The sequence below is a fragment of the Zingiber officinale genome, chromosome 2A (assembly GCF_018446385.1).
Source record: "Zingiber officinale cultivar Zhangliang chromosome 2A, Zo_v1.1, whole genome shotgun sequence".
In the NCBI taxonomy this organism is placed as follows: Eukaryota; Viridiplantae; Streptophyta; class Magnoliopsida; order Zingiberales; family Zingiberaceae; genus Zingiber; species Zingiber officinale.
In genome coordinates this window covers 156,561,149-156,589,079 of record NC_055988.1, presented here as the reverse complement: position 1 = coordinate 156,589,079, position 27,931 = coordinate 156,561,149, and the positions used below count along the sequence as shown (strand labels likewise).

The 27,931-nt window shown below is 37.8% G+C and overlaps 2 protein-coding genes across 2 annotated transcripts; both read right to left on the bottom strand.

Moving 5' to 3' along the window:
* Window positions 1-8,671: 8,671 nt before the first annotated feature.
* On the bottom strand, window positions 8,672-13,859 carry LOC122044161 (homeobox-leucine zipper protein HOX4-like). The gene is made up of 3 exons (XM_042604695.1): window positions 13,461-13,859; window positions 13,174-13,354; window positions 8,672-8,715 (listed from the first exon to the last, which is right to left on the bottom strand). Exons 1-3 carry the CDS (start codon window positions 13,857-13,859, stop codon window positions 8,672-8,674), a joined length of 624 nt encoding a protein of 207 aa, XP_042460629.1.
* A 12,716-nt stretch (window positions 13,860-26,575) lies between these two features.
* Window positions 26,576-27,569, bottom strand: LOC122040199 (non-specific lipid transfer protein GPI-anchored 1-like). The gene is made up of 3 exons (XM_042599547.1): window positions 27,153-27,569; window positions 26,951-27,010; window positions 26,576-26,847 (listed from the first exon to the last, which is right to left on the bottom strand). The coding sequence occupies exons 1-3, from the start codon at window positions 27,493-27,495 to the stop codon at window positions 26,735-26,737; spliced, it is 516 nt and encodes a 171-aa protein (XP_042455481.1). The 5' UTR covers window positions 27,496-27,569; the 3' UTR covers window positions 26,576-26,734.
* Between the last annotated feature and the right edge of the window lie 362 nt (window positions 27,570-27,931).

The following is a 27,931-nucleotide window of genomic DNA, read 5'->3' as shown; positions in this document are numbered from 1 at the left end:
TTGCGCTTTTTGTTTCTGCTGCTCTGCGGGCTTAGCTGCTCTTGCCTTGATTAGAGCGTCCAATCCCTCTTGAGAGAGTGCCACGGTGTGTGGTCATCCAGCTTCGTCCATCTCTTCCACTCGGATGCAGGCGCGTTCCCACAGACGGCACCAATTTGATCCTGTCCGAATGCTGAATCGACGGACGCTGGGGACGTGACGCTCTCTGCTGGCTCCTCGCACGCTCCGAAGCGCTAAACAGGTCTCCGGCGAACCTGCAAGGAAGCCTGGCCGGGGAGGGGTCCCCGGCGACGGCCCTCCGACGCTCAAGTCAGGCAAGAAGAAGATATGAAGTGGCTCCAAAGATGTTAAGTCGCGTACCGATAGCTCGCCCCCCCCCCTCGTTTCTGAAGTTTGCGGGCTCTTATAGAGCTCCAGGAAAGCTCATGCACACCTACCGAGGTGTACACGTGTCCTCTACCATGCCTGACCCCATACTGCTACAGTCCGAGCATGTCCTTGATGTGACAAAAAGATATTCCGTATTCTGATTCTGCGTATGGCCTGCTGTCAGAAGGCATTCCCCACTGTCCCATTGTCCTGGTCTGCTTTTCCCCGAGCCGAGCGTCCATCCGCTCGACAGGCATCAATCCGACCGGGCATAGGAGCCCTTTTCCGACCGGGCATAGGTATCACTCCATCGTGTGCTCGGCTGAGACAGTTCATTCACCATTGCTGCTTTAGCCTCGGTCGAGCGGGCCTCCCGCTCGGTCCGTTGACCTTGTTTACGATGAGCGTCGGAAACCCGACTCCCCCGTCGGGCTGTCTTTGATTCCGCTCGGATCCGTTCGGCTGGTCGCCCCAATATTTATCCGCTCGGCCAATCCTCTGGTTGACCTTTTACTCTTCAACCTTCCCGTGACGTTGACTCTATTAAATGTGGTCCCCCATTCTTACTGCCGGATCAGTAGTGATAAGAAAACTCAAAAACAACCCTACTCAACTACACCCATAAAGCTCAAAACACGACGAAACAAAATCCACTCACCTCTTCTGCTGTCTAGGCAGGCATGTAGTAAAACAAATCCAAATAAAACTCATCAACAACATCCATAAAGTAAACTAATATAAGTCCAGATAGTGCAATAAGAAAATAAGAACCAAAAGTCCGAAACAACACATCCTCGCGACCTGCAGGGGACTAGCGACTGGAACTCTCCGGACAACCTCAACTTGAAATGTAATAATAACCACGGGGTGAGTCAACTCCTCAGCGGATAATATTGACATATATAATAAGAAAATAACAACTAGTAGTAATCATGCTACAGTCTCCTGATATAAGAAAGATAAAATGTAACTGAATAAACAGGAGAAAACTGTACTAACCAGGACCTGAGTATCAGTATAACAAGCTCGTCAGACCGAGAGTGTCATAAATCCTATATGCATGTCAATCATATGTATCCATCCAAATGCAACAAATAAATGCAACAAACATAAGCAACAAATACATCAATGCGTATGATGCCAATGACATGTCCTGGTCACCCCTACTCTCCAGTCAGCCGTCTCACACACGATGGTGAGACCGAATGGGTAGGGCTATGACAACCGTGCACTCTGTCGTCACTACTCCTGATGAGTGACCGAGTGGACGGGATGCTGTTGGAGTACACCTATCCTCCTACCCCAAATCATAAGTGGGGGAGCGCAATGCTCTCATCTCCCTAAGACAATCCAGAGGAGGGATCCCTGACGTGCTACCACGCTGCGTCACGCTACCTATGAGTGGACCAGCGGAGCACTGACAGAGCACCTGCTGCAACACACTCTGCCTGAATAAAAACTACTAACCCATGAGTGGTTGTGTGTGCAGATCCATGTAACTGGCGATGTACTCAATAATAATGGATCTGACTATCGCACAGTATGCAATCATGCGAGATTGTGCATGACACTAATCATAGAAAATATCCTGAACCTATCCATATATATAATGTGTACCCTAAAACAAATTTGCCTAATCAATGGTCTAGGTACACAGGTCAGATAAGATATCAAAACCTAGGTCCTGAACATAATAAAAACATGGTTGTGTCACGACTCCTATAAGCATGTATAATCAGGTAGGTACTAACATGAAATGCATAACAAATAAACAAAATAAACATGTAACAGATCGGGTAGTGACAAACCGAAGCAGATAAGAAACATAATCATTGCTATTTGTTAAAAACACTACTATGCATATCAAATGATATAAAGTTAAAGTACCCGCCTCCAATAAGAAAGGTCCAATCCGGTCCAAATCCAACGTCGAGATACTCGTCTCGCGTCAAAGTCCTATAGTACATGGTATCCAGATTTAGCTAATTACATATAAATAAATTAACTAAATCAAAATTCTCGAGAAGCTAACATAAATCCATATCCAATTATAAGCCCTAATTGGATCATTTAACTCCTCAATCGATTCTAACTAATTCATTCGAATTAGGACTTGCAATAAGCATAATCAATCATAGCATCTTACCCGATTTAGCCCTAATTCAACACATATACCAAATCCTCTACCCTTACCTCAAGTTCCACAACCGTTCTTGCTGCTGGAATCAAAAAGTTGTTGCCCAATTAGGGTTGTTGTTGCCAGCAAAGGTTAATTGCTGCTAGATGGAAGTAGCTGTCGGAGCCAAGAAAACCCACAGCACAAGATTACCCTCGTGATCACTGATCCACCGAACCCTACACCTGCGGACCAGATTAGAAGGGCAAATCAAGAGTGCAACCCAGTGTTCCAAGTACAACCAACTCACCTTGTTGGCTCGGCAGTAAGGAAAACTGGGCACGGAAGAGGGCAGCGATCTGACGAGGATGACTGTGAGGCGATCGGCGGTGGACGAAGGATAGGGCACAAGTAATTCGCGCAAAGAGGAGTGGAGACAGGGAGAAGGGAAGAGGAGGAAACGACTTGAGGTGTCGCAGGATGGTGAGGGAGGCGCGACGCTAGGGCACAGGGGATGTTGGCGGTGCTTTTGTGCGGCAGTGGCGCTGTACAGAGGTGCTTGGCGTCGCTGACAACAGTGGGTCGATGGTGGCAGATCATCGCCGACACTTGGGGAAAAGGAGCGGCAGTGGTGTCGGCGTCTGTCGGGCGACCTGGCTTCGGGCGGAGGAGACAGTGAAGAAGATCGACTCGGGGAAAAATTTAAGGATCGGGAGAAGGGAGTCGGGCACGACTTGAATCGCAAGGAGAAGGAAAACCGTCCAACGTCGGTTAGGGAAAAGGTTCGGCGGCGTCGGGCGCGCGGGGGAAAGGAAAAGCTCGGCGAAAACAAAAAAAAGAAAAAGAATAAATAAATTCAACTTTTCCTCGCTTAAATGGGTAGCCTAAACAGGCTTTTCCCGGGGCCTAGTTTTTATCCCCGTAAACTCATCCATACGAGCTCCGAAAAATTTCCGAAAAATTTCTAAAAATTCCAAAAAATTTTCCTTATTATTATTCTCCATTTTTCGGTATTTTACATGAGGCACCTCTAAGCTCCCTAGGGGCGCCTCGGGTACTGTTCATCCGAGGCATACTTTACTTTTTCCTCCCTGCAAAACATGTTAGTTCACAAAATACCAACATATCCTGCAACACAAAGTTAGCACATAATAAACATAGTAACAGAAATGTTTTGACAGTCTCTGGACTATCCGGTTCTGACTTCGGATTTTCCACCGGAAATCCTAGGTCGAACCGACGCCTACTGTTCCCTCTTCCGAGGAACGCGTCCTTACGTACTCCACTCAGGAGAGCATACCTGATGGCAATCCGGTCCTCTAGATCGACTAGACTTTTCGTCTAGGGTTAACATCCCCTAAGACCTAGGGTTACCACCGCTAGGGTTTTTCGCCACCTAGGGTTACCTCCCCCTAGGACCTAAGGTTACCCCCCTTAGGATTTCCACCACCTAGGGTTACCACCCCCTAGGACCAAAGGTTGCCGCTCGTTAGGGTTTTCCTCCACCTAGGGTTACCATCCCCTAGGATTTTTTACCTGTGTAACCGCGGTTAGGACTTTCTTGAAAAACCTTATTCATACATGTTAGATAACAATTAACCTTAACTTTGAATCCCTTTGCCATTATCAAAACTTGAGTTTGATGGTCGGATGCTTCCTGCACCAACAAAATATTCAGTCCTACTTAACCTATTTGGCTACTCTCATTGTCAAGTATTCGATCAACCTTGATCGAGTTAGACTTCACATCACTTACCAACTTTTTGTTGGACTTTTAATCGTCAAGCGTCTAATCAACCATAAACCACTTGAACTTCTCCACTTGCCAAATTCCTATTGAAATTTTGACCATCAAATGTTTAGTCAATCGCGATCTACTTGGACTTTTCAACTGTAAAGTGTAGGATCAAGTAGACTGGCTAGAAGGGATGGATATCCTACAAATAAGAATTTAACTCTTTCTCTTGCTAACTTGCTAGCAAGGACACACTAATTAAATTAAAAGAAATAACATTAAAAAAGTAAAGTAAAAGACTTAGAAAATTTACTTAGTTACAACATGTGTGGTTGTTAATCCAAGACTATGGAAATACTATCAATCTTCTTCTTCGACAAGGCTAGAGACAGAGTAGCCTCTTACAACATTTGAAAGCACAAAATGAAATATGGAGCTTAGAAAATGAAATACTTAGTGTGTACTTTATAAGTAGCTCTAGGGTACTATTTATAGTGCACTGGTCAAAATGACCATTTTGTTGACGTGATAGTTCAGGGTGCCTCAATTAATTCAGGACACCTCCAACACTAAATTTTATCTCCACAACAACGACCTCTTTCTATTCTGACGGCATCGGAGGCACCTTAGTTCATCGAAGGTGCTTTGGTTGTGTTGAGCTGGAATCCACTACTTATCCACTCCGTAACGGTTCCTGGGTATTTGAGTAGAGCCGTCAATTTGGGTTAGGCCCGTCGGGTTGGCCCGCCCCGCCAAACCAATTAAGCGGGTTGGGTTGGAATTTTATCAACCTAAGTCCGCCGTGGGTCGACCCGCCTAGGCCCGCGACCTGCGCGGGTCGGCCCGCGATGGGCTTGGGTTGGCCCACGGGTTGAGAAACATATGTAAGCAGTTTATATCAGTAGTCAATGCTGCAACTGCGAGAGTACCAGGGGTTAAATTATATTATTTCATTATCTTCTTCGTTGAGAGGAATACTAATTAGAAAAAGCTCATACTTGTGAAGTTAAGTGTGATAGACAAAAGTTACAGAAATATATATATGCACACAAAGTCGATTAATCTTAAAAGTAGATGACCTTCTTATTTGATTCGTTTATAGGATAATCTGAAACATATATTATGCATAATGAAGAGCTTTGTGTGTGTACCCAAACTAGATGGCCTTCTTAAAAGTAGATGACCTTCTTATTTGATTCATTTACACACGCACAATCAGGGTACCACTTATCTAAATTGCTCGACGCATAGCCAGGAGTCATAATTACTATTCCTCTTCGTTGCACAATTTTATAGCAGTTTATTATCTTTCTTTGTTATAATTTTAAAATAAAAATAGTACTTTTGACCCAACATAAGTACTTGTTTATGTCCATTTATATTTAAAATGCTTGTTTATGAATACATTTGATTGATAAAATATTTCCGAAGTAAAACATTGAAGATATGAACTCTTTTTTTAATTTTTTTTTAAAAAATTTGATAGGCCCGCGGGTTGGCCCGCCAAACCCGCGACCCGCCTTGGATTGGATTGGGTTGGAAATTTCTCAACCCGTCAAGTTGACGGCCCGCCCCACCCCGACCCGCCAAATGATGGGCCCGCCACGGGCCGACCCGCCTCGCCATGGGTTGGTCCGTTTGACAGCTCTATATTTGAGTCATCTCAGCTCATGTTCATTCGAGGCACATCCAATTAACTAAGGCACCTCGAGTCTTTGAATTAGTAGGGCGCCTCCAGCCAATTGGGGCACCTCGAATGGTAAACTTTCAAGTTGACCAACTTCTGACTCCACTTGGCATGGGTGATGATCCGGTTGTCCATAGTTGTGCTCATTAGAACTCAATTCCGACCTTTTCCTTGAGCAGACTTCCTCCCGACTTCTCGTCCCTCAGATTCATTGTGTGGATTATTCTCTCTCTACCAATGTACTCTTCCATAGCTCCTCATCCCTCGGATGCACTAAATCCATCGGCTCCCTTCCCATGCTTTTCTTCTCGTTCATTGCGTCTTCCGCTCGACTTCTTGTGTTCCTAAGTTCCTGCACACACTTTGACACAAGACATTAAAACTAACCAAAGGTACTTACAATCTCTTCATTCTTGATGTCCATCAACCTGAGTTAAAGTTAGGGATAACAAACAAAAATGATTTATGTTAAAATAATTTGAAACAATTTAATAACAATTGAATACATGTAATTGTGCAATTTAGTCTTCCCCTAAATTTAAGACTTCTCTCTCCCCTTCCCTTTGATCACATCAACATCATGAAAAAATTTATAAAAAAAATAGCAGAGAAAAGATTTGAAAATTTTTCTATGGGTTTTACATAAATGATCCAAAGTTGTGCATTTTTACCCAGATTATTTTACAAATAAAATAATTTTTAAGAATTAAACCTGAACAATAATCTAAAAATTATTTTAAAATTTTGAAAAATTTTAAAATTTTGAAAAATCTTAAAATTCTTTTGCTAAAGTCAAACCGAATCAATTTAATGATAAAAAAATATTATAAGAAAACTATTTTTCTTATAAATTTTAATTTTAAAAATATGATTTTGGTTAAAAATTTATAAATAATTATTTAACAGTCAAAAAATTTTAAAATATTTTCTACTGATAGATAACAAATGTATTTTTAATAGAAAAATTGAAAAGAAAGTATACGAAACAATAATTTAACCAATATTGTCAATAATTCACTTACATTTATTTCTAGTAATTAAATAAAAAAATGAATAGGTCAAAATTGATTTTAAAATCTAAAATAAATTTCAACGTACTGAATTGAACAGATATTTTCATGGAATGTCATATTTTGACATTTTTATAATTTGGTTCTTATAATTTCTAATATATCAATTAAACCCTCCATAACTTCTAAAATTTGTAATTTATAAGAAATTTGAATCTGAGCATGAATAATTATTTTCTAGTGTTTCTATTTATTTTTTTTAATATTACTTTTTCAATTTTAACGTTGTCAAATTCTTCCTTTAATTATGTATTTTTTATTTTATTTTCTAAGTTAGTATTAATCCTTTTTAGATCCATACACTTGGTTCGTAATTTGCATAAGGTTCTAGATAGCATTTTTATAGCATCGTAAAGTTGATCAAAGGAAAGGTTACTTACCCGTGTCAGATTCGTAGGTTGAGACTCCTCATTCATCGTTGTTCTCTACCAAAGAGCTTTTGTCCTCTTTAGGTAGATGATTGGTCGTTAGTGCTAGTCTAGCGTATTTCTCGATCTCAAACTCTCATCTTCACTCCATGTTGCTTTGAGGTTTTTCTATCTTGTTTTCTTTAGTTGTTTGTTTTTAAATTTTCCCTTTTCCTTTAATCTTGAGCATTGATCTTTGATGTGACCTTCTTCATTACAGTTGTAGTATTTTATCTTTCTAGTCCCTTTTCTTCAAAGAAATTTCAAACATATCGCTTATCAAAATTATTAGTTCTAAAAACTTTATTGAATTTTCTGACTATATATGCTTCTTTATCTTCGTCAAAAGATGACTCCTAATCTGGTTCGTTCTTCTTTTCTTTTAAAGTGATGTTGTTTTTTTTACTTTTATGTGTTTTTAAATCCTACACATCGAGATTCGTGTAATTCCAAAGTCAAAAATAGCTCTCCTAAAGTACTTACCTCCATGTCCTTTGAGATGTAGTAAGAATCCATTATTGATGTTCACTTTCAGGTTCTCGAAAAAGTGTTTAGCGTGTATTTGAGTGAGTCTTAATTTATTACCATTTCTTCGAGGTTGGTGAGTCCCATTATTAGATACTTGAGCTTCGCGTGCAATTGAGCCATATTTTCTCCCTTTTATATCTAGAGGTTGGTTAGTTGATTTCGGAGCAGAACCTATCTTGCTAGTTTGAACTCTGAGATGTCTTCATGAAGCTCCAGGAATCTCTTCTAGAGTTCTTTAGTGGAGGCATAGGCATTGATCTGGTTGATTTCTTAGGGTGGCAATATGCTCAACAGATGGAACTCTAGTTTGTCGTTGGCTACAAAATCGATTTGTTGCTTCTTGTACTATTGGTGCTCTTCATTTTCTTCTCCATTCTCATCTCTCTGTGTTTCAAAACCATATTTAATAGTTAAAAGTATATCGAAATCAATTTTGAAAAATACCTCCATTCGACACTTCCAAAGTGTGAACTCTCACTCAAACTTTGGTGGATAAATATTTGATCCAATCATTTTTGTTGTTTTAGTCAGCTATTATTCCTTCTAAGATGGTTAGACCCTGATATCACTTGTAGGATTGGGTGGACCGGCTAAAGGTGGTGAATAGCCTGTAAATAAGAATTTAACTCTTTCTCTTGCTAACTTGCGGACATACTAATTAAATTAAAAGAAATAACATAAAAAAGTAAAGTAAAAGGCTCAAAGAATTTATTTGGTTACAATCTGGGTAGTCGTTAATTCAAAACTGTGAAAGCACTATCAATCTCCTTCTTCGACAAGGTCGGAGGCGAAGTACCCTCTCACTGCGTTTGAAAGCGCAAAATGAAATACAGAGCTTGGAAAATGAAATACTAAATGTATACTTTGCAACTAACTCTAAGGCACTATTTATAGTGCACTGGTCAAAATGCCTATTTTACTAACGTGACAATTCAGGGCGCCTCCAACGCTGAATTTTATCTCCACAACCATGGCCACTTTTTGATTTGGCGACATCAGAGGTGCTTCGGTTCATCGAAGGCACCTTGGTTGTGTTGAGCTGGAATTGTTAGTGCTAGCCCTAGTACCAATTTTGAGATGATTGTAAAGGGCTCATTTTGTATCATATATCATTATTAATAAAAGATAAAGTTGGTTATTATATTTAGTTCAGTGTCAATTGAATAAGTATAATAATGTCCTTAGGTAGTAGATTCTTATCTACAGTATATCAATTGGTTGAATTGATAGTGAGATATTGTAGAGAACACTAATCTTAACTATTCCTAGTCGAGCATTAATATACAAGGACAATATTAATGCGTTGAGACTAGCATGTAGGTCAACGGATGACTTAATCTCACAAGTCATGGATATGAGATATCAGGTTGACACATGGGTATATATTAGAGAATATATACTGAATGACCTGTCATGATAATATTTCATGGATTGTTATATGAGTGTCATAAATATTCTCATGTGACTATTGATATAAATAGTTCTTAGACCTGAAGTCACTACGGTTCCCTACATAAGGAGTTGTGTACTTTGGAATCGACAAACGTCACTTGTAACAAGGTGGACAATAAAATTGATCACTGGGTATACAATGAATTATGCGGAGGGATGTGAGTGATGTAGATAGGATCTATCCCTTCCATATGACAGAAGCGATATCTGTGGGCCCCTTGATTAGTAGGACACAAGAAAGCATGACCATGCGGAAATGAGTCAATATGAGATATTGAGCTTATTTGATTGAGTGTGTCTACTTAGAGATCAAGAAACACAAATGATAAGAGAATGACACGGTCTATGCCTCATTGATCAATCTAGATATCAAGGATAGAGGGACAAAGTCATACAAGATAATAGCCACGGACAGGCTAGGTCGGATCTTGACCTTCTCGTCACTTGGGTAGCAATGATGTCTTGCTATATGTCACTCATTGTTTATGTATCTAAATATTGATTTGGGTACATTGCCAACGTTACGAGAACCTATTGGGTCACACACAAAGAACAAGTAAATTTAGAGATGGTTCATATGATGAATCATTGGATTAAGTCTAATCCGACTTGGATTTATTGAGTTGGACTCAATTAGATCTAATTGTTGGATTAAGTCCAATTCAAATTAGACTCAAGGAGTCAATTTGAATTAATAAAATAGTGATTCATTGAATTTGAATTGCATAAGGATTAATTGAGTAAAACTCGATTGAATTAGACTTGAGTTAGACTCAAGTGAATTAGACTTGAGTTAGACTCAAGTGAGGAGACTTGAAATAGACTCAAGAGAGATTTAATGAAGATAATTTTTGAATTCAAAATTCAATTATTCATTTCATTCAATTTTCGAAATTGAATTTGAAATGAATAGTTACACTCATTTGAAAGTTACAAGTTTGGTCATTAATGTAGTGTAAATGCTCATTAAGGCTATTAATGCTAATTAAGTATTTTCATTAGATGAAAATACTTAAGCTATTTATGCTTCATTTTGGGATTAATTCTCTTCATTCTCCTTGCTCCTCTCCTCTTGGCCGAAATCCACTTTCAAGGTTGTTAGCACAACCTTTCTCCTTTTGTGAGTTTGTGAGACAAATGAACGTTTGTTCGTGTGGATACCTTAGAGGCGTGAACGCGATATCGTGTTGTGATCCGAGCTGTCGGGAGTCCGTGAGCACGCTACAAAGGTATAATCTCATGCTATGTTAGAAAACTTAGTATATGTAGGAATTTCTCTTTCCCTTCGCATGGATCTTCTGGAGGAAATATGTTTTTCCGCTGCGCGTTTGCGTGTTTAGCAACATATTTCCTTACATGAATCCACTACTTATCCGCTCTATAACGGTTCCTAGGCATCTCAGTCACCTCAGTTCATCTGAGTCGTCTTAGTTCTTGTTCATTCGAGGCACATCCAATCAACTGAAACGCGTCAGATCTTCGAATCGGCAAGGAGCCCCATTTTCTTGTTGTTAGATTATGAAAACAATCTTTGTATAATCTTTTATTATTAGAATGTAAATAATCACCTTGTTAGATTATGGAAATAATCTTTGCATAATCTTTTATTATTAGAATGTAAATAATCACCTTGATTGTAATAACACTCATGTACTCCCGTATATATTTCACAAAAATGAATAAGAATGATACCTACGATTTCTTTCACTTACTCCACTCATCTTGGGTGATGGTCCTGTAGTTCAGAGTTGAGCTTACCCAAGCCCAACTCTGTCTTTCTTCTCGAGTAGACTTCCTTCCGATTTCTCGTCCTTCGAATATGTGAGTGCAATCAACCTAAGTTTGGTCGAGTAGGATCATGATTTTGATGTGTGTGTCAAAGAGTTTAAGTTAGATTTCATATGGATTTAATATGTATGTTTGAGTCGTGCAGGACTTGGTGAACCACACATGAGAAACTTGGTGCGACCAAGTTTGGTAAGTGTATCCTATGGCTCGAGTCCTTGAGATCGATGAAGAATGGTGCATCCGAGGGACCGTCGGACGAGAAGCAAATGAGTGGACCGAGGGAAGCGAACTTCAAGGCAATGTGAAGGATGACACGGAGAGGAGTTGCGGGCTCAAGTGCATCTGAGGGATGAAGGTCGAGGAAGAAGTCTTCAAGGATAACTTCGGAGAGGATGACTATGAGTGAATGTAAGGGATCAGTCGATTGATATTAAGACCAGTCAACTGATCCAAATTCACGAGAGCACAGAAAGATTTTGTGCCCAACAATTGTGAAGACTAGTCGGCTAGTACTGACACCAGTCAGCTGGTAGAAGTCATTGGCAGAATCTCGGATTATGCGTAGTGTCGTTGGCTATGCCCAACGGCTACACCAGTTGACTGGTGTATGAACCAATCGACTGGTGTAGGAAATGAGTTGTTTTGTGATAAACTCTTTCCACTCTATTTAAAGGAAACTTTGGGGGATGAAGAAGGTTACTAATTCTTATTGAATACTCCTAAGTGTTTACCCTCAAGCTTCCAAGTCTATTCTCTTCCTCCTAAACCTAAGTCTCCATCTTGTAAAGAGGAAAAGAACTTTGTGAGAAGTTTTACTCCACCAAAGAGTAAGCTTTAACCAGAGATTGTCGAGGACTAATCCACTGATGGATAGACTTCGCCCACCTAAAGGACAAGCTGTGGACTAGAAGCAAGTTATCTCTGACCCACGTTAAGTTAACATGTTAGAGTTTGCATTCCTTTCTTCTTATATATTGATTTTAGTATTTCGCTACACAAACTAATAACTTGTAGGAAGATAATCGACTTGGGATAATCAACTATTCAACCCCCTTTCTAGTCGGGCTACGATCTTCAACAAGATGCATTGCGTGCATCCTTCTCACTCCTCCCGTGTACTATTTCGCAAGTTCTCATCCCTTAGATGCACCGAGCACATCAACCTTCTTTCTGTATCAGTCTTCTCACTCACTGCATCTTTCGCTCAACTTCTTGTGTCTCTAAGTTCCTGCACACTTAGACACAATGAATCAAAATACACATAATCTAACTCAATTGATCGACATCAAAACTAACCTAGGATACTTGCATAAGGTAACTTATCAACTTCGACCAACTTGACATCTTTGCTTTAGTGAACAAAGATATTTACCAACTATCAAGTATCCGTTCAACTTTGACCTACTTAACGTCACACTCAACCAACTAACATATTAATCAAATATTGAAACTAAACTTGAGTTAACTCAATCAAGTTTGATCAACCCGATTAACCTTGATCATAGGACGATTGTACTAACAATTAGGCTTTCCTATTAAGTGACTTGCAATTACACATTTAACACAGATTAGACCTATCAATACATAACTTTAAACTTTTATCATACATCAAAATACACACTACAAGAAAATTGGGATTCTACAACATTTAAACGATAATTCTTTTTATAAAAAACGTTGTCTATTTTTTTTTAACAACGCTTTTAGTGAAAAGCATTGTCTATTTCATTATTTTCTTATTAATAGACAACGCTTTTCTAAAAATCATTGTCTATTAGTGATTTTTACGGGTCAAAGACAACGCTTCGTAAAAAGCGTTGTCTATTGTCAAATCCTCATCTAAATCTAGATTAATATAAACCGTTGGATCAAATAAGAAGCAGAAAACCATAATTTCACTCACCCACCCTCCCGAACCCTTCTCCCAACTCCTCCTCTCACGCCCTAGTTCTCGTCTAAATCTCACGTCGGCCTTCTCCATCCAACTCCTCCTCTCAAGTGGCAGATCCCACCGCACCTACCTCTTCCCCTCCCTCTCCTCCCTCCCCTCCTGCCTCCGGGCTCTTCTTCTGCTCTCAGTCTCCAACCGATTCTTTTCCACAGGGATTCCGCAGGTGGTTCATCCGTCGCCGCAATCGCCTTTTTCTCGGCCTCCGGTGCTACTGGATCCGCCTCTGCCAACTTGGCCTTCAGCTCTTTGATCTGCATCGGATAGAGAGTCAGAATCCCCCTTTGAGGACTTCCGCTAATTTCGAGCGGTCAAAATTAGGGTTTCCCCCCTTCCCACCTTAAAGCCAAGATCGGTTACCTCTGCAAGCAAGGAATCCTTGTCGCGGACGAGGGCGTCGCAGTCGAGCCGGAGGGCATCGTGGCTAGCCTTGAGTGCGGCGTAGTCGTGCTCCAGCTGCTTGGTCTTCCACCGCGCGCGGCGGTTCTGAAACCACACGGCGACCTGCCACGGCTGGAGCTCGAGCTCCTGTGCCAGCCTCACCTTCCTCTCCGGTTCCAGCTTGTTGTCCGCCTCAAAACTCTTCTCCAGCGCCTCCCAGGCCATCAAACGGCAGAATTGGGTGATTCTGCCACCGGAGCTCCGTGGAATAAAGTTTTTGAGCATCGAAAAGGACGTGGCCGAGCTTGGAAACTGTGGCTTCGAGCAGTTGAGCATCGAAAGGAGGTGGCCGAGCAGAATTGGGTGATCTCTATTCATTGTTTGTTAATTCAATATTGCTTATGATAATTTTGGTTGGAGTGGTAGGTAGTTCTTATATAATGTTCATGAGCCTAGTAGAACTTTGTTGAATAGTTAAATAATCTAGACTTACAAAGATATATAAATTTCAACTGTAGGTCAACTATAGAAATGACAGTATGCTATTGTTGGCTTATAATGTCACATTAACGAACTATATAATCTCGCAGATGGCTGATTATTTCAGAAGTGGAGGAACACAGTCGGATGAATTTGCTATCGGATTGAACAGTACATTTCAGGCAATTGTGGGCCATAATATCGGTTAGTTTCCTGGTCTTGAATCTAAAAAACAAGTTGAACCGCAGGCATGTACAGCCTTGTAGAGTTCCAATAGACAACCATTCGTAACAAGAAGCTCCAAAACATGATTTCTAATCCCATTGAAATTTTCTTAGGAAATTTTATCCTTGTTATGTTTGAATTGTTTGATTTCTAGGCTACATTTCAGAGACTATACATTGTTTGATTTTGCTTAGGGTTAATTTTGGTTTCTTTTCTTTTTTATACAAAAATTAAGATGTTTGTTATTGAATCTACCACAACTTTTTATTTGGGCATCCAATTTGTTACTACTTAAGAGCTCTACAGTGGTTAAATGTTGCATTTCAGCTCTGACAAGGAAATGAAATCATTTCAAACATTGCAACAGGAATGGAGCATAAATAACGCACCTAAGAAACAAAGGAAATAGTCTAGCAAAAAACACAAAAAACAAGAGGAAAAAAATCTCTATTTACTACAAACAAGAGAATTAATAATAGAATGAAACCTACAAAATTGAAGTTATCATTATCAATGGCTCATCTAGCACCTGTGCAGTACTTATTACTTGAGCGCAGTCATTACTTGAGAACTATTAGGAAAACAGTTGGACAAAAAGATCCATAACAGCTCAAGAAGAGGTGAAAACTGTGTTCATTGTTGGAAGTCTACCATGGGAGGTTATGGTTGATGGGATGGTCGGCAACATATGAAACATACATGAAGTTCTTATCCAAGCATCCGATGCTCGATAAAGATTGGGATCTGCAGTTGTTGCCAATCACTTCGGTTTGTACTTCAATCGGTGAATCCATTCCTAGATCTCCAAGGTAGGTGAATTTACTATGTAGTTCCTAATTCCATTTTCAAATCTTTATTGGTAGCCACAGTGATAAATTGAGTCTTTCTTTCAATTTGAAACTGAACTTGCGTCTCCATTTATTCTTCGTCTGTATTATTATTGTTAACATCACTGGGAATAACTTCTCATATGGCCCTTTTTGGTCCTATAAGTTGGAGATTAACATGCTAAACCCATAGATTTGTATATATTTAATTGTTGCATACATGTCTTATACATTCGTATGATGTTTCATTCATTAAAGGAACTTTAGATGCATAGCCAAATTAAGATACCTATTAATAGAAAAGTAACTGTTAGTTTATGATTGCCACTGATGTGAACTAATTTGTCTTCAGATAACCGTTCTGTAGGTAGAAAACAAATATTAGTATCTTTAGGAAGGACAAATAGAGGTACGCGCACACCCCCGCACGTCCAAGAATGCAACGTTTACCAATGATGTTTCATGTGTTCAAAGACAGTCACAGTTTATTCCTCAACTGTCCACACACAAATAGAGGTACGCGCACTCATCAACTTCTAGATGCTCGATCAAAGGGCAGGTAATATCCAAGAGTCGGCTTCAATATCTTGTAGAAAATACCATGTTTACTGGTTCAAAAATGGTTTTTTGCTATCTTCATGTTGACATGTTGAATTTTTAAATCCTTTCTTTGCACTCTGGAATCAAAGCCATATTTTATATGTATAGTTTAGTACACCGGAAAACTACATTTGCTACTGGAAAATTTCAAGTCAAATTGTATTTGATAAAGCTACAAGTTCTGCAAACCAAAGAAATCAGAACATATGTTGATTTCGACTTTAGTTCATGTGTAAGAACTCAAATGAAATATATGTTGTTCTTTTTTCATTGTATCTCTACTTATGTATTTAGGTCTCACGGTGGTTTCCCTAGCATCTCCAATTATGTTATTCTTTTTGCTATATTTCCATGGCGGAAATAAAGTAGCACATGTATTTTTCGTTTGCTCTATTCCCCGTTATTTTATGCTTAATTCTTTTTCTCTTAAAAATTATTGTATGGTGTGAACTGTGACCTTTATTTTTAGTTATTACCATCGAAAATTTCTTTTGCATAATACTGATGGTATTATTTGTTGGTGCGGTTAGCACTAACGGTCTAATTCAGGTTTTGATGAATGACAAATTAGGTTAAGTTAGGTTTGTTGTTGTCTGACACTTTTATCAAGTGTGCAGGAAAAGTCCAGCTAGGTCGACGGGCTGACCGGACGCTTGGCGAGAAGTCCAGCTAGGTCGACGGGCTGACCGGATAGCTGGCGAGAAGTCCAGCTAGGTCGACGGGCTGACCGGATAGCTGGCGAGAAGTCCAAGCGGGTCGACGGGCTGACCGGACGCTTGGCGAGAAGTCCAGACGGGTCAACGGGCTGACCGGACGTCTGGCAGGTAAGTGAGGTAAGTCACTGGAGGGGAGTGACTGCGAGGACGCGTTCCCGGGTAGGGAACATTAGGCGTCGATCCGGCTTAGATCCATTTCGGATATCTGAGTCGAGATCGTGACTAGATTCCGGTCTCGGAAAGACGGAATCTAAGTCATACTTTGCTCATCTATAAAACTGTGCTAACATTCTTTGCTGCAGGGTACATTTGCCTCGGACTAACCTTTTCTTGCAGGAGAAGGACTTTCTGGAGAAGAGGGGTCCGGGCGCCCGGAGGGGATCCGGGCGCCCGGAGGTCCGGGCGCCCGGAAGGCAAATTTCATCCAGCCGAGTCGTCGCCACGTGGAGCATCATGGTTTGTGCAGCTACGTCACGTTCCAGGCACCCGGAAGGGATCCAGGCGCCCGGGACAGCATATAAAAGAAGCCCCAGGCAGGAGCTGCAAAATCATCATTACTGAGAACTCTTCGACTGCTGGTCCTGCTGCTCCACGTTCCTGCGACGCTAACAAAGCTCCGACAAAGTGCTTCTTCGTCTTTTTGGTTAATTTCCTTGTCGGTATTACTTTGTTTCATTAGCATTCCTTGTACTCATTTTGTAATTATATTCGAATTGCTAGTGATTGCCCAACGAAAGTGGTCAAGGACCACGGGCCTTCGAGTAGGAGTCGTCACAAGCTCCGAACGAAGTAAAAACAACTGTGTCTACTTTTCTTTTCCGCTGCGCTTATACTCGATATTTTCGAATCGATATTCACCCCCCCTCTATCGAACCTATTGGTCTTACAAGTGGTATCAGAGCAGGTACCGCTCTGATTTGGTGCAACCACCAATCAGACAGGGGGTGAAATATTTTTCAATTCCAAACTGATATTATTATCTTTTTGGAAGATTTTTTTCGTTACACTTAGAGTTCTTTTTTTTCCGCACTGCTAATCCAAGACGAAGTCTTGGGATTTCCTTTTTTCCAGTTAATTTAGTGTGTGCAGGATAAGATGTCTCAACAAGAAGGCTTCAGCACAGTTCGTCCTCCCCTATTCAACGGGGATGACTTTTCGTACTGGAAGAGAAGAATGGAGGTCTACATGAAGACAGACTACGACCAATGGATGAGCGTCACAAAGGCTTATAAAATTCCAGTAGACAACTCCGGGAAAATAATAGACCCTGAAGAATGGACAAATGATTTAAAGAAAAAGGCATCAATTGAAAACAAAGCCATCAACACTCTACACTGCGGACTAACACGAGAAGAACTGAACTGGGTCGGACCGCATGAAAACGCTAAGGAGCTCGGGATAAACCGATCGAGCTGCAAGGGAACAAGCGACGCGAAGGTAACAAAAAATTTATCTAAATAAAATTTTTAATATAAAATGCAGGAAGGAGAAACGCAAGTCAGCTCCACGCGAGGGTCAAAGATATCCTCAACGGTCTCCACGCGATAGGACACCAAATGGAGAACCGAGACTTAATAAGGTACGCGTTAAATGCTTTTCGAAATAATTTGTGGGCATCAATTGTAGATGCCTACAAAATTTCAAAAATTTATCTAAATTAAAATTGGATGAACTCTTCGTGAATTAGAACTTCATGAGCAAACTAACGCCGGGTCGAGAAAGGTGTAGCTTTATTCGCAGTTCATCTAAAGAAAAGAAGAACAAACCCGAATCAAGAAGATTCCGATCAAGACTCAGAAAGAACACCTGGTGAACCCGGTAAGGAAAATGTTCAGGAAAAAGAGAAACTTCAGCAAACAGGATCTTCAGAAGATCGCCAACCGACTCAAGAAATGTTACATGTTTCGGATCAAAAAAGGGCACTACAAGAACGAATGCCCAAGATTGAAACTTGACAAACCAAAGTCAACAAAGAAGAAAGCCCTCAAAGCAACATGGGACGATTCCTCCTCGGACGAATCGGAGGGAGAAAGGCAAAAGCACCAAAGTCACCTCACGCTGATGGCTCGCGAAGAGGAATCGGAGGAATCGGAAGACGGGTCCGAACCCGAATCAAGCCACGAGTCCGCACTCGTTTCAGAAGGTTTCGAAGAGGTATACCTAAACTTAAATCGTAAATTCTTTAGAATTATCTCGTGTTTAAATAAAAAATTAGTTAAATTGGAAAATGAAAATAAATCACTTCTTGAAGAAAATCAAAACCTCAAGGAACAATTAAAAAATTCGAATCCAACTCAAGACCGAACACTTGAGGAGGAGAATTTATCATTAAAAAGTGAAATTAATAAGTTAAAAGAATTGTTGGAAAAATTCACAACAAGATCTAAAAATTTAGATTTAATTCTAAATAACCAAAAGGCATGCTATAATAAAACCGGACTTGGATATAAGTCAAAATCAAACAAAACCTTTAAATCATTATTAACCCAACACAAAGTAACTAAACAAACTTGGGTCCCGAAAGCGTGCTTAACCACGCAAGTAGGACCTAATCAATTCTATATACCTAAAGATAAAATACATTATATAAACTTGAATAAATCAGATCAAAAACTAAAAAATAAATTTAACTTGAAATCAAAATTCAAAACTCAACAAAATTTAGACTATCACCAAGTTGATTATAACTATAAAAGAATCGACACAAACCCAAAATCTAAATTAATGGCCAATAATTCAGGGGGAATAGCGGCACCTCCAAAACTAACATACCCGACAGGGTAACCAAACTAACCCGACAGGTAATTAGGATTAGTTAAAAGAGACCGAGGTTAACTTGACTCATGGTACCGTGAAGTTTTGGATGATAGTACGTTAGGGAAGCTTGGGCATCGCATGTCTAGAAAGATATGGCTTCGATCTGGTGCATTTGGCCAAGTGGAACTGACCGAAGCTACCCTTAAACGAATCCTAACCAGTTAGACCAAGATTTAGTACTAAGTTCCGTGGATAGGACTATTCGGAAAACTTCGAAAGGTTGGTTACTTCTAATGATGTCCCTGTGACTCACCAAGCTTAGAAGTTTATCCAAAGAATGCCTATTTGTGGAAACCAAAACTAAATCTGAATCTAACACAAGTTAAACCAAAAGTCTGTAATCAAACCAATTTCATCTCACAAAATCATAGGATTCCCTGATTGATAATATAGATCGGGTGAGATGAATTAGGCTTATTTTAATTTTAAACTTAAAAATTAATTTCAAAAATTTTAATTTTAAACTTAAAAATTAATTTCAAAATTTTAATTTTAAACTTAAAAATTAATTTCAAAATTTTAATTTTAAACTTAAAAATTAATTTCAAAATTTTAATTTTAAACTTAAAAATTAATTTCAAAAATTTTAATTTTAAACTTAAAAATTAATTTCAAAATTTTAATTTTAAATCTTAAAATTAATTTCAAAATTTTATTAATTTCAAAATTTTAATTTTAAACTTAAAATTAATTTCAAAATTTTAATTTTAAACTTAAAATTAATTTCAAAATTTTAATTTTAAACTTAAAATTAATTTCAAAATTTTAATTTTAAACTTAAAATTAATTTCAAAATTTTAATTTTAAACTTAAAATTAATTTCAAAATTTTAATTTTAAACTTAAAATTAATTTCAAAATTTTAATTTTAAACTTAAAATTAATTTCAAAATTTTAATTTTAAACTTAAAATTAATTTCAAAATTTTAATTTTAAACTTAAAATTAATTTCAAAATTTTAATTTTAAACTTAAAATTAATTTCAAAATTTTAATTTTAAACTTAAAATTAATTTCAAAATTTTAATTTTAAACTTAAAATTAATTTCAAAATTTTAATTTTAAACTTAAAATTAATTTCAAAATTTTAATTTTAAACTTAAAATTAATTTCAAAATTTTAATTTTAAACTTAAAATTAATTTCAAAATTTTAATTTTAAACTTAAAATTAATTTCAAAATTTTAATTTTAAACTTAAAATTAATTTCAAAATTTTAATTTTAAACTTAAAATTAATTTCAAAATTTTAATTTTAAACTTAAAATTAATTTAAAAATTTTAATTTTAAACTTAAAAATTAATTTCAAAAATTTTAATTTTAAACTTAAAAATTAATTTCAAAATTTTAATTTTAAACTTAAAAATTAATTTCAAAAATTTTAATTTTAAACTTAAAAATTAATTTCAAAAATTTTAATTTTAAACTTAAAAATTAATTTCAAAAATTTTAATTTTAAATTAATTTCTAAAATTTTAATTTTAAACTTAAAAATTAATTTCAAAAATTTTAATTTTAAACTTAAAAATTAATTTCAAAAATTTTAATTTTAAACTTAAAAATTAATTTCAAAATTTTAATTTTAAACTTAAAAATTAATTTCAAAAATTTTAATTTTAAACTTAAAAAATTTTAATTTTAAACTTAAAAATTAATTTCAAAATTTTAATTTTAAAACCTAAAAATTAATTTCAAAATTTTAAACTTAAAAATTAATTTCAAAAATTTTAGTTTTAAACTTAAAAATTAATTTTAAAAGAAACTTAAATTAATCTCAAAATTTAATTTGAAACTTAAGTTTTCAAAATCTTACTTAAAAAAAAAAAAAAAAAAAAAAGGTCAAAAACCAGGGGCGGGCGCCCCTGGTATTCTCGTCGGGGGCGCCCGGAAGGGGTCCCGGGCGCCCCGCCCCAGCGACCCCGGAAAGAGTCCGAGCGCCCGGAGTGCCCTATAAATCAGGGGCAGCAGGCGCCCCCAACCTCTGCCCCACTCATTCTCACTTTTGCCAAGGTTCACTTTGAACCTCAGTGCGAAAGTACTCTAAATTAAATTTTCGTGCGGTGAAGACGTTGTTGCGATTCAACTGAGGTCGTTAAATCTATATTTTTTCGATGGCTCCTCGGTAAAATATTCTTCCCCTCTCTAAAATAATTTTTTTTGTTGTCTTCTAAATTTTTTTTATATTCTTTATATACAGTAAGAAACGAACAAATAATGGTGCTGGACCCTCCAATGCTAGTACAGACCCTAGGTTTCCCACAGACGAACATAGGATTAAATTTGAGTCCACCATCTATAAGGCCATTAGGACTACCTGCATAGATAGAGCCTTCTTCCTAAGGTCATGTCCCTATGCCTTAGAGGTTATAGGCCACTACAATTTAAGGAACCTTATAGAATGTACCAGTCCAATAAACATAAGTCTATGTGCCAAATTTTGCAATAACTTAGTAAAAATAGATGACTTCACCTATACCACTAGGGCAGCAGGCACTGATATCGTATTTTCCCCTACGACTATTAGAGAGTTTTTAGAGTTGCGTCCTTCTACTTGCCCCTTTTTGTGCTATCCTCCGAGGGATCTACCGTTCGACGATCCCTACTCACATATTACTCTCGATACGATGTATTCGTATTTTTTTGGGGGAGAGAGAGATCCCACTGTAACACAGTTTCGGTCAGTAGAACTTAGAGTCCATGACTACGCTCTTTATAGGGTTGTAGTTCTTTGTATTTTACCACTGACCACTCGGGACATCGCTGTGATGCGCCCATTCCATTCATTCCTACTTTATGCCCTGATTCATAGGTTGGAGATTGACATTAGCCTACATATCTTCTCCACCATCACTTACGCAGCCGGATACGTGACTGACAGTCGAGTCCATATGCCATTTGGTCACATTCTGACAGCCTATATGTCCTCACTGCACATTGATGTCACTAGAGGAGACGTTGCCCATATGACCGAGTTCGATGTTATATCCTCTCGGAACTTCTCCTTAGCCGGCATTCACGTAGATAGAGATGACGGGACTATGACTTGGCGGAGGGGGGCACAGCACCAGCCCGATCCAGACGCACAGATGGACGAGTTCATGCTCGCACTATTTCCGGAGGAAGCCGCACCGGCTCCACCACCACCCCCAGCTCGAGCACCACGACACGCTTCCCGCACTCTAGCCGACCGTATGACCGGACTAGAGAGAGCCATGGCGAGTCTCCAGCAGGAGAACTCCGATTTTCATCGGGACATGCGGCGAGAGGTTGCCGAGTTACGAGCTGCCGGGGACACCCGCCACACTGAGCTGATGACACTTCTTCGATCCTTGGGGTCTGGACCACCCTCTTCATCATCTCAGTAGCTTTAGTGATGACCTACTTCTGTAGCTACACTATTTGTAAAATATTTTTGGAGTTATCTAGTGATATTTCAAACTTACATTGAATATGTTCTTACTCAATAGACTAGGAAATTAAAAAAAAAAAAAAACTTTCAAAAAATGATTTTATCAACTTGTAGGCTAAACTTGTTTGATTTCAAAATTTCCATTTTTAGACTTTCAAAAACAGTTTTGGCCTTAGACTAGTCTTACATCCTTAGAAAGCATGTACCCATAGGTTTAGTTCTTGAGCATCTCACCAACACCGTAGGTTTACCTTGCTTGTGGTTGATAAACATAGAAAGGGGTGAGATGCATAGGCCATCTGTCTGGACCTAAGATGCTTATTTCAGTGCATCAGTATCAGTCTGGACGTTAAATACAATTCAAATATTAATCAGATTAAAGTTCATCAGTCAAATCAAACACTGACTGATTATAATTAACTTAATCTGACTAACCAAGTGAAAGCTACTATTTTCTAATAGTTAGTTAGTACCTAATTGGTTAGACAGCTGGTTAGATATCAAATTCAGGGGGAGAAATAAACTACTTTAGTTTTCCAAATTGAATTTTCAACTTAATTTTTAAAATCAAAGTTTAAAAATAATTTGTTTAAAATTGTGAAATTTTTAATCTCACAAACTTTTTACCTATTCTTTGAAAACTGAACTTTTCAATTAAAGATTTAAACTTAATCTTACTTAAAAAAAAATTGTCCTGAGTCTATTTCTTAAAAATTTGATTTTACTTAATTTTGACAATTTAATTTGAAAGATAAATTTTACAAAGTTTAGTTTACAAACTAAGCTTCTCAAAATTATTTTCCTTGATTTTGAAAATTGAATCTTGTACACTTAGTGTTGAAAAATAAATTTCAATCAGTTTTGAAAACTAGACTTTTCAAACTTAGTTTTGGAATTTTGGTTTTGAAAACTTATGTTTAAGTAGCATTTCAAAGTTGAAACTTGTTTTGGACCTTATAGACGTATGTTTGAAAATTAACCTATCTAAACTTAGCATTTTTTTAAAAACTAAAAGCTAATGCTTTAAACAAAATTTCAAAACTTTATACTCCCCCAAGTCAATTTGATCTTCTCTTGGATTTAAAAACACAGTTATTGTTCAAGGTATTATTGTTTTCGGTATTTCTCACTGTGTATCTTTACCCTTGTTTTTTGATGAATGCCAAAGGGGGAGGGTTAGGTTGGTTAAGTTAGAGCAACTTAATGCAAACTTGAAAAACTAACTTAAACCTTAAAAATCATGCTTGATTCTTGCATATTTTTTTATCACTAACTTAACCAGGTTGTCATTCCATCAAAAAGGGGGAGATTGTTGGTGCGGTTAGCACTAACGGTCTAACTCAGGTTTTGATGAATGACAAATTAGGTTAAGTTAGGTTTGTTGTTGTCTGACACTTTTATCAAGTGTGCAGGAAAAGTCCAGCTAGGTCGACGGGCTGACCGGACGCTTGGCGAGAAGTCCAGCTAGGTCGACGGGCTGACCGGATAGCTGGCGAGAAGTCCAGCTAGGTCGACGGGCTGACCGGATAGCTGGCGAGAAGTCCAAGCGGGTCGACGGGCTGACCGGACGCTTGGCGAGAAGTCCAGACGGGTCAACGGGCTGACCGGACGTCTGGCAGGTAAGTGAGGTAAGTCACTGGAGGGGAGTGACTGCGAGGACGCGTTCCCGGGTAGGGAACATTAGGCGTCGATCCGGCTTAGATCCATTTCGGATATCTGAGTCGAGATCGTGACTAGATTCCGGTCTCGGAAAGACGGAATCTAAGTCATACTTTGCTCATCTATAAAACTGTGCTAACATTCTTTGCTGCAGGGTACATTTGCCTCGGACTAACCTTTTCTTGCAGGAGAAGGACTTTCTGGAGAAGAGGGGTCCGGGCGCCCGGAAGGCAAATTTCATCCAGCTGAGTCGTCGCCACGTGGAGCATCATGGTTTGTGCAGCTACGTCACGTTCCAGGCGCCCGGAAGGGATCCAGGCGCCCGGGACAGCATATAAAAGAAGCCCCAGGCAGGAGCTGCAAAATCATCATTACTGAGAACTCTTCGACTGCTGGTCCTGCTGCTCCACGTTCTTGCGACGCTAACAAAGCTCCGACAAAGTGCTTCTTCGTCTTTTTGGTTAATTTCCTTGTCGGTATTACTTTGTTTCATTAGCATTCCTTGTACTCATTTTGTAATTATATTCGAATTGCTAGTGATTGCCCAACGAAAGTGGTCAAGGACCACGGGCCTTCGAGTAGGAGTCGTCACAGGCTCCGAACGAAGTAAAAACAACTGTGTCTACTTTTCTTTTCCGTTGCGCTTATACTCGATATTTTCGAATCGATATTCACCCCCCCTCTATCGAACCTATCGGTCTTACATTATTTTCTGTGACAGATACACAGTGGTAGGTGTTTTGTCCCAGTCTCAAGCCGTCAATCCATTTTGATCAATATATCTAGTAGAAGCAAACATGCAGATCATTGTGTTCGAGGTCGGGTAGCTATATTTTGTGCTTTTTTTTGTTTAAAATTTGAATGTCACTAACTACTTTGAAATAGAAATATTTAGTCTTTGTGTATAGTTGAATTCTCCTGTAAATACTAATACTTTGTAGTTGAATTCTATTGTTTGGTACGAGTTTGAAATCATTAGCTGAGCTAATTAATGTAATTTTATATGTCAAATTCGAATCTGGACATGATAAAAGAAAATTAATAGTTTTGTAAATATAAAAAAATAATTTTGTAAATAGATTTATTTTTTTTAATTTTTTTTTAAAAAGACAACGATTTTAAAGCGTTGCACAAGTGTTGTCTTTGCCAAAAACAACAATGTTTTTAAAGCGTTACAATAATGATGTTTTTGCAAAAAATACATAACGCTTTTAAAGCGTTGCAAAAGCGTTGTCTTTGCTACAAATGACAACGCTTTAAAAGCGTTGTCGTTGAGCAGACTTTTAACAACAGTGTCTTTAACAATGTTTTTTCAGGCACAAAGACAACACTTTAAGGGTGTGTTTGGTTCAAGTCATCATGTATGACTTTGGTTATGTGATTATCAGATAATCACATAACCAAGATTATGGAGAATAAAACATAACCAAATGTTGTTTGGTTCAACCTAGGTAATGCAACAAAAACTTGTTTGTTTGAAGGTTTAATGAATACCCTAGTTTAATATTTTCCCGTATTACCCTCAATTACAAAACCAACTATACATAATATTATTATTATTTATTTATTTATTTATTTTTTAATGTTTTTTACTTTTCTTTTTCCTGTATATTTTTTTACTTTTTTATGTGTTTTTTTATTTTTTTAATGTTTTTATATTTTTATATTATTTATATTTTTATTTTTTTTACATTTTTTAATATTATTTATTTATTTATTTATTTTTAATTTTTTTAAAAAAAATTAAATTAAAAAAAAAATTAAATTTAAAAAAAATTAAATAAAAAAAAATTTTAAATTTTTTAAATTTTTTTAAAAAAATTAAATTAAAAAAAAATTAAATTTAAAAAAAAATTTAAATTTTTTTAAAATTTTTTTAACATTTTTAAAATTTTTAAAATTTTTATTTTTTATTTTAAAATTTATATTTTTAAATTTTTAAATTTTTTTAAAAAATATATTTTAAAATTTTAAATTTTTAAAACATTTTTTTTTTTTACATTTTTTAATATTTTTTTACATTTTTTCTCTTTTTTTCATGTGTTTTCTTATCGGAGGGTATTTTTGGTAAAAAAAATTCGTTAACCCCGGAATCAAGAAAAACCTTAGTTTTCTGAGGTTTTCCGATTCCGGGCTGCATGACCATTTTGCTGACGTGTCGGGAATGGAATATTACTTAGGAATCATCGAATACTTAAACCAAACAAGGTTTTTGTTGATAACCTTGGATGGATAACCAAGATTATCAAGAATAACCCCGAACCAAACGCACCCTAAAAGCGTTGTCTATTAGCTTTTTTTTTGTAGTGGCAATTCAATCCTTTGGTGTTTCCTTCACTAATATTGTTATCTATTTCACTAATATACAGTGAAAACGGTCATCTCTCTTATTCCTTCAAATCCATATTGAATCAGAAAACTAAAATACAGTTAGAGCCACATGATACACTTTGTTTTCCTCATTGTGCACAACCACTGAAGTATCAGTAGAGAATTAACAAAATGAGTAGCCTTGGGTAAACCCTAAGATAAGAAGGTGGCCACGGCTAAACCAATTGCAAAAGTGACACAAATGTTGATCTGGTGGATCAATGCTTTTGATGGTGGCACTGACACATCGCAAGAGCTATTAGAGGCTGCACCAAACATAGATGAGAGACAAATTAAGTTTTGTTCATAAAGTCACTGTAAATATATAGGACAGAGATGCATCATGCAAGAGCAGTCCGAAGGTCAAACCTTGTGTAGTGTTTGTGAATATGGAGTAATCCGGAGAGGTTGGAGATAAATTAAGGAGAGCTGTGAGCAAATTAAGAGTTAATAATGTCAAAATTATGGAGAATGAATTCGAATTCCAGGAGAAAGTTGAATGAAACTTTAAGATGCTATTCTTTTTTAAAAAAAAAAAAAAAAGAAAAAGAAGGAAACAAATAACAACTACCGTTGCAATTGCTAGCGTTGGAGTTGTCGAGGTTGCAAGCACCGGGCAGCATGAGCAGGCGTTCGACCTTGAGCCCTAAGGTGCTCCAGGGGGAGGAGCAGTTGTGCGTCTGCTGTACGGCGTAGCAGAGGCAGACGGGGTTTGTGCCCCGGATGTTCCTCACGGTGTCGCAGCAGTCGCTGTTGGGTCGGTCGCTGCTGCCGCTGCCATAGTCCATGCAGGGGGTCAGGCTGCTGGTGCTCTCCGTGCACTGCTGTTGCAGCGAATTATCGGCAGCCGCCGCCACCACAACGCACAGGAGGAGGAGGAGGAGGAGAAGCCAGCTGCTACTAGCACACATCATGTCCGGCGTGGTCGGTTAAGATGATCCGGTGATCCCAATGTCAGAAACTGGAATGGAGGTGGATGGTCTTCTAGACGGAAGATAATAGAGAGCATTAAACGGTGCAGTTGAGCAGCGGCTTTAATGATGAGTAGGTGGGAGGTTTGAATTCACAGAAACGACTGTCCAATTGGAGACGACGCGTCAATATTTGACTGTGGCGCTGTTCACACCACCTTGTCTGCTCTTTGATATCTGGGGTCGGACAATTCAGTAATTCTTATCCAAATTTAAAGATTTTTAACGGATCCAACCTTTTTAAGATCGGACGGTGATGGACTTGAGAAAAAGGTGGTGAGGTGGATAGACGATAATTATCTCTGCCTTTTAATAAATATAAATTTTAATCTAAATATTATTAATATTTAATATATAATATTTAGAGATATCAATTTTT

What these genes read in the sequence shown, in the direction of transcription:
- LOC122044161 (XM_042604695.1), bottom strand. Translation starts at nt 13,859, where the DNA reads ATGAATAGAGATCACCCAATTCTGCTCGGCCACCTCCTTTCGATGCTC. An exon ending in AGGATTCCTTGCTTGCAGAG is followed by an intron (nt 13,355 to 13,460) that starts GTAACCGATCTT and finishes TATCCGATGCAG; the next exon opens with ATCAAAGAGCTGAAGGCCAA. An exon ending in GAGGAGAGGGAGGGGAAGAG is followed by an intron (nt 8,716 to 13,173) that starts GTAGGTGCGGTG and finishes TTTCAAACGCAG; the next exon opens with TGAGAGGGTACTTCGCCTCC.
- LOC122040199 (XM_042599547.1), bottom strand. Translation starts at nt 27,495, where the DNA reads ATGATGTGTGCTAGTAGCAGCTGGCTTCTCCTCCTCCTCCTCCTCCTG. An exon ending in CAACGCTAGCAATTGCAACG is followed by an intron (nt 27,011 to 27,152) that starts GTAGTTGTTATT and finishes ATTTGCTCACAG; the next exon opens with CTCTCCTTAATTTATCTCCA. An exon ending in ATTCACAAACACTACACAAG is followed by an intron (nt 26,848 to 26,950) that starts GTTTGACCTTCG and finishes TGTTTGGTGCAG; the next exon opens with CCTCTAATAGCTCTTGCGAT.